Source organism: Malaclemys terrapin, chromosome 14 (assembly GCF_027887155.1).
Source record: "Malaclemys terrapin pileata isolate rMalTer1 chromosome 14, rMalTer1.hap1, whole genome shotgun sequence".
Classification (NCBI taxonomy): Eukaryota; Metazoa; Chordata; order Testudines; family Emydidae; genus Malaclemys; species Malaclemys terrapin.
The window spans coordinates 30229951-30243906 of record NC_071518.1 but is presented as its reverse complement, the minus strand read 5'-3'; the positions used below and the strand labels follow the sequence as shown (position 1 = coordinate 30243906).

General features: G+C 37.8%; 1 protein-coding gene across 6 annotated transcripts in view; it reads left to right on the top strand.

Moving 5' to 3' along the window:
- Positions 1–13956, top strand: part of RPGRIP1L (RPGRIP1 like) — a 126747-nt gene that overhangs the window by 17992 nt on the left and 94799 nt on the right. For 5 of the 6 annotated variants that reach the window (XM_054048740.1, XM_054048741.1, XM_054048744.1 and 2 more), the window contains exon 7: positions 8089–8194. In XM_054048740.1, the coding sequence (XP_053904715.1) occupies positions 8089–8194 (106 nt within the window). Of the gene's footprint in view, positions 1–6327; positions 6481–8088; positions 8195–13956 lie in introns of those variants that run through there. The other variant, XR_008447097.1, reaches the window with a different exon arrangement.

Sequence of the window (13956 nt, the reverse complement as noted above, 5' to 3'; positions counted from 1 at the left end):
CATATATCCTCCATATTTCTCAAAACAGTACAGGACATTTAATGATTCTAGAAACAAATGAAGTTTGTTGTGCTTATTTCTTTGTGTGGTAATGCTGAGTACTAAGGCATTCAAGTAAAGCCTTATCCTGCCTGTCCCTGGCCAGTTAGTATGCTGAGGATAGTCCCTGACCCTAAGTTTACACACAGGGCTGGATGTAGGGGGAGGCAACCGTTTGGGATGCTGGGCTTGGAAGGCGCTGGGCTTGGGATGCTGTTTTAGTTGTTAGAGACAAAAGGGAAAACGGAATGCTTGAAGTAAAATGTTTTACAGATCCTAGCTTGTAATTTATCATTTTATGTGACCGGGATAAATCATGCATGCAAATCGTGAATCAAAGTTGTGAAATGGGCTGCAAATGCAATAAAAAATTAGGTATTCAAAAGTTTAACAAATGGAGAGAGGGGGCACCGAAGACACTCTTTGTCTGGGGAGCCATTTGTTTTAGGGACAGCCCTGTTCATGCATATGATGATCTCAGTCAAATGAACATGAAGCTGTTAAATGCAATAAAATGATGGCCTGCACAGATGTTTGAATGAATATAGCAGAACGCCCTTTGTAGGTATGCAGGGGAAGAAACTGAAGACTGTTGTATTCTTTCCTCTTCTTGCTACCTCTCATTTTTTCCCCCAACTTCTTTTTGTTTTTATTCCTATATGTTTCTCCTTCCACTTTTCCTAATTCCTCACTTTTCTTATTTTTCCCTTTCCTCTTTTATCCTCATCATCTGTCCTCCTTTTTTGGTCTGTTATTCTCCACCCTCAAAATTTTCTTTTCTCCTTTGCATTATTTTTTCTCACAACATTTTTGTTTCTAATTTCCCTTATTTTTTATCCAGTTCTACTTCTGTGCTTATTTTTTATCTTCTTCCTGACTTACATCTCTCTTGTTTTGTTTAAACTTAATCTTTTGACTTTTTAGAACTGAATTGACGCAAGAAATCTCTCTGACAGCTCTAGGCTGAAAGTAGTAGTAATGTATCTTTTTAAGAGTTAGACAGGACAGATCTGTTGAGTGACCTGATCTTGTTACAGCTACACTCAATAGAACTTTGCTCTCCTTGTGTCTTCCTCCTCAATCTTAACTCACCCCCATTATCTATTGCTACTTTTCATTAGAGTTTAATTTAGGGCTCACTATTCTATTCCATGCCGGCAAAAATCTAGTTGACTTCAATAGAAGTTTGTGCAGACTTAATACTGGCAAATCAGGCCCTTAATTATACCAGACATCGTTCTGGGAAGGGACCTTGGCTTATGTGTCGGTACACATCAGTAGCACTACATATTTAATAAATGTTGATTTTGAATTATTTAGCATATCATAATTGATCTCAGTCTAAAATGCCTTTCTTTTAAAACATAACGTGAATAGTTTAAAAGGGTATTAGCAATACTTCCACTTAGAAAAAAATCTATGTATTATGTATGTATTTTACGTTAATTTTAGAGATTCAAAATACATGCAATCTGTAATAGTACTGTAAATCTATAGTAATTTACATTAATAAAATGACTGTACAGGTACCAGTAACAATATTATATCTAGGTTTCCATTCCTGCCTGCATAAGCTTAGGTTTGAAATTCTGGAAGTATTTCCTAGATATCTGATTCCGGGCCCTGAAATGTTAGAAATCTATATACGAGTACTACCTGACATTTATGGCACATAATCTTTACAGAAAATATTATTGACGTTCCTTGCAGTTGTTGTTTAATTGACCAGTTTGGTTTGTCATCAACTTGACATAAACTTTTAGTCATTCCAAGCCTGTAACTGGCATGAAATAGGAACTAAAACACCCTTTTATTGAAATCATGTTTTTTTCCTGTTGTTGTGGCCCCTAGAATACTTAGATGTGATTTTTGCATATGTTCCACATAATCGTTTGTTAGCAAAACTCTTGTGTCCCTGCAGCCTATGTGTCTGTGGTTTTTAAACCAAATTCAATATAAAAAGTAAACAATATAATGCATGTAATTTGCCTATTTGTAAAGGAGTTCACTGTGAATCACATGCACATGGATATTAAAAAGTAGAAAATTAAGTGTCCAATAAAGAATATTAGAATTGTTACAAAATGTGCCAATAGTTAGACTTCACCATGTCCATGTAATGGTATGGTGGGAGAAATAGCTAAAGGAATGCTAACCTAGTCAACACAATAGTATGGAATAGTCACTTCTGTTCCATGATTTCTAAATTGATCCCTAAATTTAAATGGTTTATGCAGTGCTCTCTATGTGCATATTATGGAGCATGAACTGCAAGGATCCAGTAGCCTCAGTTCTATCCTTTCCAGATTTGGTTATGGGTGCACATACCTTCATTCATTATCCTAAGAGTTTAGTTTGTCTTTCTCTCTCAGGAGCCCTACAGCTGTCATCTGACATGCTAATGTAGGAGGATAGTCTCATTCTGCACCATGATCCACCTGGCAGCTTGAATTATGGGACTTAAATAAGTCTGGTCTTCTCTCCTCTCAGAAAGTTTAGAAAATTCTATTGCAATACAGAAGGCTGTTGATATTAAAGTGCTGCTATCAGAAATAGCGGTGGTTTGGGCAGCTGGCAATGTCTCCTTGTTCTGCTTCCAGATCAAGTATTTTGGAATTTTATTATACCTAAAGTCCCCTCCTTGTCTTAAATTAGCATACATTTGGCTACCGTCTGGGTGTATTAGTTTCCAAAAGGCAGCTCAGGAATTAATGCAGGGAAGTCCTATGACCTTTGTTATACAGGAAGTCAGACTTAGATGATCACTGGCCCTTTAATCTATAAATCTGTCTTTAGAAACCTGGTGATTGTGCGATGCCTGAAGGACCCGATGAGTGTGCTTCCAACAGTCTTTAAACCTGTCCCATCATGGGATCTCAGCTTGGTGTTCACAAGATTTAAAGACACTTTGAGCCTTTAGGAAAAACAATTTTTACCACTTTATGGTTAAAAAAGCATTTGTTATTGCAAGACACTTGTAAAAAGTAAGTGAGCTACAGAATGTGATGGCTGATCTTTCCTTCATTGAATATCATGAAGATAAGATCATTGCATGTACATATTCCAGGCTGTTACCCAGTGTGGTAACTGAGTGTGACCTTAATCAGACTATTAACTTCCTGGCCTTTTTGTCAAACACTCATTTTCTTCCTTGAGAAACTCAGTGCCACTTTTTAGTTATAAAGCAGACTCTTTTTATGTTGATTAGATTTGGAATTTTAAGAAGTCAACTAAACATCTTGTGACTTTGAAAGTGCAAATACAAGAGAACTAACAGATTGCAACCCAGGGGTAGGCAACCTATGGCACGCGTGCCGAGTTGATTTTCAGTGGCACTCACACTGCCCGGGTCCTGGCCACCGGTCCAGGTGGCTCTGCATTTTAATTTCATTTTAAATGAAGCTTCTTAAACATTTTAAAAACCTAATTTACTTTACATATAACAATAGTGTAGTTATATATTATAGACTTATAGAAAGAGACCTTCTAAAAACATTAAAATGTATTACTGGCACTCAAAATCTTAAATTAGAGTGAATAAATGGAGACTTGGCACCACTTGGCACACCACTTCTGAAAGGTTGCTGACCCCTGTTCCAACCCATGCTATAGCTTCTTCATGGAATTCTAGAATTACCCTGGCGCAGTACAAGAATAGGCTGGACATAGGACCAGAAGTATAACAAGGGATTTGGCTAGTGTGTTCATGGTCCAGAAATTCTGGCTTGCACAGCAGCATGTAGACTGCAGTGTCAAAGCTAGTGTAAGTCAGAGCAGCCCTGTGGATTGCTCTAAATTGAACTGGGGACCACCCCAATCCCCAGAGCAGCCTGAAATCCAAGAATCGCAAAGGTGGCTTAAAGCCACTTTGACCTCCCCGTTCCACCCCATCCTGGGCTTAGATTTTCTATGCTGCACTTCAAGACAGGCACAGCACAGAACATAGACTAGTGTGTGTCCAAGTGGGTTAGACCAGGGGTTCTCAAACGGGTTTGGGACCCCTCAGGGGAGTCACGAGGTTATTACATGGGGGTCGTGAGCTGTCAGCCTCCAGCCCAAACCCACTTTGCCTCCAGCATTTATAATGGTGTTAAATATATAAAAAAGTTATTTTAATTTATAAGGGGGGGTCGCACTCAGGCTTGCTATATGAAAGGGTACAAAAGTTTGAGACCACTGGGTTAAACTATGCACTGAGGTGACTATTGCGGCACTCAGTGGTATAACTGCAGATACTGTGTTTCTTATAATTTCCATTACAAGTTTTGTTTTGTTTTTTAAATGGGGCATATTACTTTGAGAAACTTGGCACATAGATTATCAGACTGGTTAAATTTTTTAAACATAACATTTAATTTAATTTAGTTTGGTTGTTTTTAATTTAGAGATGGGCAAAACATAATTACCTCATGGTTCGATGATTTCTACAGAACACAGTGCTCAACTCAAAATGCTTTAATTCTGAACAATTACATTTTTGCAAGCAGCTAGTCCTTCAAGTAACTTAATTGCTCTTGGTATTTTCCAAAAACATATTTTGAAGCAGCTCAGAAGCGCATTTGTGAAACAGATACTTGACAATGCCCTTCATCTGTCAGTATAGAAAAATATGTATTTTGTATATATAATAGCATTTTTTCTACAACAGAACTTCAGGATCAGGCCTATTGAACACACAGATTTAGGAGTATAGTACAGGGGTAGGCAACCTATGGCACACGTGCCAAAGGCGGCACGCGAGCTGATTTTCAGTGGCACTCACACTGACCGGGTCCTGGCCACCAGTCCAGTGGGCTCTGCATTTTAATTTAATTTTAAATGAAGCTTCTTAAACATTTTAAAAACCTTATTTACTTTACATACAACAGTAGTTTAGTTATATATTATAGACTTATCGAAAGAGACAGTCTAAAAATGTTAAAATATATTACTGGCACGTGAAATCTTAAATTGGAGTGAATAAATGAAGACTCGGCACGCCATTTCTGAAAGGTTGCCGACCCCTGGTATAGTACATTAAATTCTCTTGATTACAGTTTTTGCATTGTAGCAGTTCTATTCCCAGATTAGAAGGACCAAACATGGTAGACCTAATATAGCATTGGGGATTCAGTAGAACTAGACATGAGTAAAACTTTGCCAAATCGGACCCAGTGCAAACATAAACTTGTACTCACATTTCCATCTGACTTCTCACACCTGACTTCTCATGCTCACACTTGTTTGTGTGCCTGCAGATCAGGGATTTGCTGATTGTTGGATAGGTATTTATTTAGCTATGCACACATCCAAAATCCCTATTTCCAAATGCAAATACTGAGTTGGACTGAAAGCAGGAATGTAAATGTGCACACAAAGATGCATGTTGTCCTGATTTCTGTGTGTATGGTTCTAAATTGAAATGGTTAATATATAATTTGATATGTGAATTGAAATAATTCTAGTTTCTCTTGTATCAACATCTGATAATGACAGTAATGTGATACTTAGAGTAAACGATTGCTTTTTTTTTTCTTTTTTATTTGACCACCATTAAAAGAAATAAGAGGTACAAAACAAAAACCCTATTAAAAGTGTTACGGACATGACTTAAGCCAGAATATAGTTTTGTCATTTCAAATGTGTTTGTAGAAGTGACAAAAGTATACACTGTGGTGATACTATATTTTTTACTTCCATCATTAAGATTAACCTGAATAAATGTCTGGGGCATTGATGGGAGACCGATCCTGTTCTACTGAAAAATATTGTCCGGTTCTCTTATTTCTCTTTCTTTACTTCTGAATAGAAAGGGAAGAGGTCCTGAAAGTTGTTTTCTGTTTGAACGTGGGCTAACAATATGGAAAGAGTTAAGAGCTGCTTGCTTAGCTGATATGACAATAGGAGCTGTCTTCAAGAAATATCCATTGACTGCTGTCTCAGTGTTGTTACATTTGATAGTTTGCAGATCTCAGTGACTTTAATGTAACTACAATGGAGCTATTCCTGATTTAATTTCACTGGTGTAATTGATATGCAAATAAGAAAAAAGTAAGCCCATAATATTAAATGAACTCTTTTTATTCTCACCTGGAACTTTTTTGGGTGGGGGAGGAGGGCAAGTTATTTTAGGCCACATTTTGGCTATAAAGGGAAAAGACAGCATTAATAGGTGCTCATATTCTGCTTCATATTAGACTTATGACCCCTTTGCATAAACTATTTCTGCTCAGAGACAGAATAATTGGAATGAGGTACTGTGTTTTGACCAGGTAACCACTTAAGTATATGTACATACACTATTTGTAGGGACCATGTCAACTTCTCCCTGGCCACTGTCTCTTCAGCTGCTCTGTGATGTCAGTTGTGGAAGACCTGAGGAGTCATCTCTCCATGGTTTTATAGGAGAAGCAAAATAGGAAAGGCAGCTTCTGCCATGTGTTTCCACCGGCAGGCTTTCAGGTGTGCACCCATGTACATGATCAGCCAGAACATAGCCATTTAATAGGAGTAACATGAAAATGATGTATGTCTGAGAGGAAAAACTTCATGCCCTTGCCTTTGTAAATATTTGAGAAAATATATATTAAAATCCATACATTGTTTAAAAATAAGTGTCATTTACTTTCAGTAGCTAGCAACTATATGTAGTTAGATATTGTCAGAATTGTCATAACTAAATTCAATTCTAATAAACATCTATTTTTCCTGATTTTGAAGGGTTGGTGTGGTAATAAGCATTGGCAAAACCATTCAAATCAAATACTCTTTTTGTCACTGTTGAAAGTAATGGTTAATTTTGATTGTCCAGAGCCATTGGAGTTACATCTGCACATCATTAATCTCACTGTCATGTGCTCCTTTTGTTTACTTAAAAAAAACAAAAACCAAAAAACTCCTGTAAAAAGCGTTTGAAGGGATCAGTGCTGTTTGTGTGAAACAAGATTAATAAAAATGTGCCACTACATTAGCGTTTAAATAGCTAGTAAGAGACAATTTGTATAGATAACATGTTTTGGACACATGGTTATTTTAGTATTTTCTTAGGGTTGTTTCTTGGGGAAAATCTCAGGTTTATGAGCTTGTTTATCATTTGTGTAAGGACAGTTTACTGGGCAATACCAAAACACAATGAACTTTGATATTTTTAAGAATAAGTATTTCAAGTCCTCAGCTGGCTTACAGATGTGTAAGCTTTGTAGTCCATTTTCTGTTTCCAGCATGGCATTGTGACAATTTTTCTAATAGTCTGTGATAGATAAATATTAGAGGAGAAATTATACATTTCAAGCAGTATTGCTATAGTCTCATTTTTATATCACTTTATTTTGTATTTGTAGAAAGCAGTTCAGGGGTTTCTCTTTGTTTGGCTTGAAATATATGCAAAAAATAATGAGCTCACCTTTAGCTGTTGGAGGTAAAAGTTTTTTGGAAACATTTTTTAGGTCTTTAACAAGCTTTTCCTATTAAATAATGCATTCTCAATTAAATCTCAGCGGGGGAAATATATAAAAGAATTACAGGCATATAGAGTTTCTGCATAGATGCTAAGCATTTTTATATAGTTAAAGACACATCTGCAGCTGATTTGAATGCTGGACTTAGGGTATTATCTGTGTAAAATGCTAAGTCACTTTTCTTGGAAATATTTAAAAAGTTTAAGCGCCGAGAGGAAATTCCAATAAGTAGTAATCCTATGACCACATACTTTTAAAGAAAGTGGATAGATTGCAAAACAAATGATCCTTCTGCTTTAAGCATAGGATTGCTCTCTGCACTGCAGTATATCTTTAGTTTTGATATTGTCAAGAAACATGTCCAAATAATGATTGATACTTACATGTCATCTTCCAGTAAAACGTGGAATTACTTAAAATCTATAATGCAAATTTTAAAAGAAGGAATTAAGTTGGCTATTACATGCTAAACCTTCCCCCAAGTGAGTTGTGGAAGTAAGAAGCCATGAAAAACTGATTTGCAAAGGGTTTTAAAATTTCAAGGCAAAACTAATAAGAAGACTGTTATTGTACCTTAAATCTCACTGAGTTTATTTTTTATACAATTTTGAAGGTTAAACATTCGGGACAATGTGGAAATGATAAAGCTCCACAAACAACTGATGGAGAAAGGCAATGCTTTCTCAGCAATGGAAGGGAAATTTCTTCAGCTTCAAGAGGTAACTAACTCACAATCAGTAACATTCCATTCTCACATCATATGACAACACTGAACACTTGAGAATAGATTGTATAAAATATTACACACTTGCTACCTGAAATTTACAATGTTTCCAGTGTTAAAGTTGTTTTGCAGATGGGTCCAGCAGGCCCTACAGTTCTCACTTGTACGCAGTGAGCTCGTCCATGGGAGTGCAGGGGTTTGGTGTGGTCCAATTTTTGTTATACAGGTAAACTGCAGATTTCCAGCTGTCTCAGGTAAAGATTGAAATCTTTCTAAAACAGGGTTTCATAAAACAAATGGTGGTTTCACTGTGAATTTGAAATATGGGGCTGGAGCTGAGTGTTGATAAAACAGAAATGTGGCTGTTTGGAATTCTGAGGATTGGCTTTTACTTGTGTCTATAATATAAGGGAAACCATTTTTAAGGACCAGTTTAAATCACATGAAGCATAATTTTCTGTAAAATAACCACCAGAAGTCAGGCTATTTGCTGCATGGTGGACTCCATACATGAGGTCTGAAGGTCCATATCCTTGCTGCCTGCTCCCCCTTCCCCTCTCATGTATACCCATGGAGGGCCCTGTGCTGGTCCAGGGAGAAGTGGGACAATGGCAGTGAGGCAGCTAACCATTTCCCCTCTGTGCTGTTTGGACCCTTCAGGCAATGAACCTGTGCGGCTAGAGGGGGTCCCCCTCCTTAAAATGTAGTAGTACCAGATGTATTTGTTATTTATAAGAGTATAGTTTGGGGCTATTGTTTCTCACATCTGACAAGGGTGTCATTTAATTCACAGTAAGTGAAACATTGTTCAAATCCTTTGGCTTTTTCTGATGTTAAACCTTTCTTTCAAATTCTTATAAGCAATTGATTTTGTGTTTATGCCTGTGCAAACTTCCTTCATAGTTGCAAACTGAAATAGTGATCCAACCAATAATAAGTTTCTAAGTCAGAAAACTTACTGAAATAAGAGTGACACATTTTTAAAACTTCAGGCCAAAGAAACCTTTGATGGACAGTTGCAGTGCTAACAGTGCAGAATAAGGGATCAGTAAATACAGAATAAATAACAAGCAACTGAAATAGAGGGCTATAATTCCATCGCGGGTTCATATGGGTGTCATTAAACCTGAAGAGCAAAGCTCAAGTATTTGCTATGGTCAGAGATAAAGTTATCATCCTGAAAAAAGTAAATAAGACACACACAGTTTTAGTGATAATTATGAAATGTAACTAATCATAGAAAACAGCACAGAATTTCTAATTTGAATAGCAAACCAACAGACATTGATAGTGTAGCACCATTCAGTAGTGATGTGTTTTCCAGAAGTATGATACTTGTTTTCATAAATAGTGAAATTAATTACTATGTACTTTCAATTTCCACCAGTTGAAATGCAAATACTATCTGCCCATTTTCCCTTTTAATCTGGACCAGCACAATTACTGTGCAAGCAGGGGATAAAAGCTGAAGATCCTACTCTAGCTAATGGCCTGACATATGTCCATGTTATCATACACTCCTAGAGAAAGTTTTAATATAGTGACAGTCATCATTGTGTGGGCCGTCTGGATGAAAGAATCCTGCAATCTGCTGAGAAACTCTCTTCTGATTATTTATTTACTATCCCTTATGCGAATATTAAAAAAATAAAGAGGTCTTGATTCTGAAACTGATATTCTGGATTTCATGAACCATAGAACGATACTTGCTAAATTATTTTTATGTTGTTTCCAATTCTAGTTCTAAGGAGTTAATTCTGCTCTCACTTACTGATTGCACAGATGTAATTGAGATCTGATTTGATTCTGTGGCCTGATTCTATCGGGTACTTTTACTGCAGTGTAGTGCCATTAATCTCAATGAAGTTACTCCTGATTTACACCAGTGTAAGTGCAATCAAAATCAAGCCCTTTATTTTTTTATGTGCAGGCATGTTTCGCAAAGGATAAAGTGCAAGACCCCAGTGAAATCCAAAAAACTAGAAATCATGAACCCAGTTACCAGCTTGAGACAGGGTTTAAAATGAGAACAGAAAAGGGCCAAGCTCAAAGCCCCTCTGCCAGAGAGAGTAGGGGAGGGGAGGAGGAGAAGTCACTATAAGAGATGCTGAAAGAATGGTCAGAGTTGTAGAAGGAGAACGAGGAGAAGACTGTATTTTAAAAGACCAGTGAAGATAAAGGGTGAAATCCTGACCTCATTGAAGTCAATAGCAAAACTCCCATGGACTTTAATGGGACCAGGTTTTCACCCAAGATGTCAAGAACAGGATCGACAGTATGTATCAAAAAGAAAAGAGAGATTGTGGAAGATGAGGATAGCCTACAAGCCCTAGGTTGTCTGGGAGTGGGTTCTTAGAAATTCTAGTGAATAAAGTTTCAGTAAAGTTTAAAAAGATCGGAAGCCAGATTAGAAGGGATCTGAGACAGACTAGGACAAGAAAAAATCGGTGCATTGATTGTAGACTATATGTTTAGTGATTTGAGAGATGAAGAGAAGGAGAAAGATGGGGTGGCACATGGAAATGCAGGTAATATTGAGGGATTTTTATTTACTGAGGATAGGAGAGTTGAGGGCATGTATATTTTGAGAGAGGGAAGAACCATAGGATAATGAGAGGTTGAGAAGTAGGGCAAGGGAGGGGTTGAGTCGAAGGGTAATGTAAGTAAGGAAGTTGGAATGGAAGAGATTAGAGATGGAGAACATCAAGACTGATGACTGGGGAGAAGGGGAGGAGTTTGAGGAGAAGGGAAATGAGTGGAAAGAGAAGGTGGGATAAAGAGGTCTCAGCAGATTATGTCAGTTTTTTTTTCTCTTTAAAGAAGGTAACAAATAATGTGCAGAGATAAAAAATGGGGAAGAAGGCAGGGGAGTGTGACAGATATGACAATATCCTGCGATAGCCTAGTTTAACCTTTTGGAATTAATTTTAGGAGTTCATCATATTAAAAATGCAAATACTTACTTGTTATTGTGTTAACTTATTTAATGTAAACCCTAGGATGTGTTATGTGCTTGAAAGGACTCTTTGAAACAATGTGCTACACAAATTAGGGGGAATTTATAGGAAATACTTGGGAGGAGGGGGAATGCAAATGACCCACCCCGGGATCCATTCTTTTGAAGCCGTACCTTGGACAGAAACCTATTGTCTGTCCAATTACACTGCTCTACAGCCAAAATGCTTCTGAAATAAATGTAGTCAAACTTTACTAATTCTGAGTCACTGAGAACGAAAATGATGCTTAAAATTGTTGATTGGCTCTAGTTTTCAAGATATGCTATTGGGTCAGTATATACGACCCTTGACTTGGGAATGGCGGAGGATAAGTGAGTTATAAAGGGAAGGGATCTCAATTTAAACCAGAAATGACTAAAATACATCTTTGACTGGATCTATGAATAAATCTATGACTGGGTTTGGACAGTACTTGCTTTTTAGGCAAAACAATGAATGATGCAAGCTGAAGCTGGTATTGCATCATCCATGATATGAATTGCATCATGTTATTCCTAGAAGTCATGGATGATGCAATCATAACGAAGCTTACATCACTCTGCTGAACAAATTGCCCTATATCAGCTCTAGAAATCATACAGTGTCGTGCTCTCTTATTTGTCAGTGTTTGATTTTGCAAAGGGACACATTTCTGTTTAGCCAAAGTGAGCAGAGATGCCTCGTACTTGTGTGAACAGTGCGATAACTTCTGCTATGTTTGTCGTGAAGTGACTTTTGCATCACAAAAGCTCAGTATAACAACTATGGTTAAGAAAGCCTATCACTTTTATTTTGGCTGCAAAATTGGAGATCAGGAAAAGAGGTGGGCCCCACACATATGCTGCAACACTTGTGCAACAAATCTTCGCCAGTGGTTGAACAGGAAAAGGAAATCTGTGCCTTTTGCAGTGCCAATGATTTGGAGAGAGCCAACAGATCATACCAGCAATTGTTACTTCTGCATGGTGCCTCCAGTTGGGAAAGGTGCGTCAAAGAAGAAAAAGTGGACTGTGCATTATCCAAACATTCCATCAGCTATACGCCCAGTACCCCACGGAGAAGGATTGCCGGTTCCTGATGCACCAGAATCATTCTGACTTGAGTCAGTCGAGGAAGAGGATGAAACTTGTGGTCCTGAACCATCAATGTCACAGGATCCACATTTTCTCCCATCCTCCTCCTCTGAACCACACCTCATAACACAAGGTGAACTGAATGACCTTGTCAGGGATTTGGAACTACCCAAGAGTAAGGCAGAGCTGTTGGGCTCCAGACTACAGCAGTGGAATCTCCTCGCAGGTGATGTTAGGGTTTCCATGTTCCGTGACCGTCAAAAGGATCTTGTCCCATTCTTCTTCATGGAAGGTGATTTTGTAGCCTGCAACAACATCGATGGTGTGATGGCAGCCCCTCAACATCGTTCACGATCCAAATGAGTGGAGACTGTTCATTGATTCATCGAAGATGAGTCTTAAAGCTGTTTTACTGAATAATAGCAATGTTTTGCCATCAATTCCAGTTGATCATGCAGTCCATATGAAGGAAACCTATGACAACATGAAACAACTTTTGAGGTGCATAAACTATGACCAACATCAGTGGCAGCTTTGTGGCGATTTGAAGGTTGTTGCTCTCTTGCTTGGTCTGCAGACTGGATACACAAAGTACTGCTGTTTTCTCTGCGAATGGGATAGTCGTGCAAGAGATTCCCACTACATCAAGAAAGGTTGGCCATTGGAGCCTGGGAGGAAAAGTGTTCAGCATCCACCACTTGTTGAATCAAGGAAGATTTTGTTACCACCCTTACACATCAAGCTGGGTCTGATGAAGAACTTTGTCAAGGCCATTGACAAAACACAAGTAGCTTTCAAGTACCTCCGTGGAAAATTTCCAAGGTTAAGTGAAGCTAAGATAAAGGAAGGTGTCTTTGTTGGTCCTCAGATTCGTGAACTTCTTCGAGATGATGCATTTGACCATGCACTGCATGGCAAGGAAAAGACGGCATGGAAAGCTTTCCAGTTAGTGGCAATAAATTTTCTCGGAAACAACAAGGCAGACAACTACAGGTTGTTGGTGGAAAACCTCCTCAAGGCATATAAAAGCCTTGTTTGCAACATGTCACTAAAGATACATTTTTTGCACCCTCATCTAGATTTTTTTCCACCGAACTGCAGAGCAGTGAGTGACGAGCATGGCGAGCGATTTCACCAGGACATTGCAACAATGGAGAAACGCTATCAGGGCAAATGGAGCCCATCAATGCTTGCAGGACAGTGACAAGAGATGCTCCATTTAATGAATACAAGAGACAAGCCAAGAAGCGCCGAGTAGACACTGAATAAGACTAAACTATGTATGTAATAGTTTTTTTCCTTTTTTGTTTCATCATAAATTTTATTTATATAACCCTTTTGCTGATTTTTAAAGTGTTACATAAACAGGACAGGTGAAATATTATCATGTAAAGCAACCATAAACACATGAAAAGACCTAGGTTTACAATTTATGATTAAAACTCTACTATCTACACAATATACATAGACATAAAATGTAAAAACTTAAATATCTTAGAAACAGTAGCCAATCAGTTGTTTTAATTGTCATGTTTGAATTCAGCACATCAAAATACATAATAAATCGCACATTTTATCTCTGAAGCAGACGACTTCTCAAAAATTGTAGACCAGTGTTATCTATTCCTGGTCACTTCAAAGACCCAGACTGAAGATAGGAGGGGGCTCAGATAAATGAGCATGTTTGT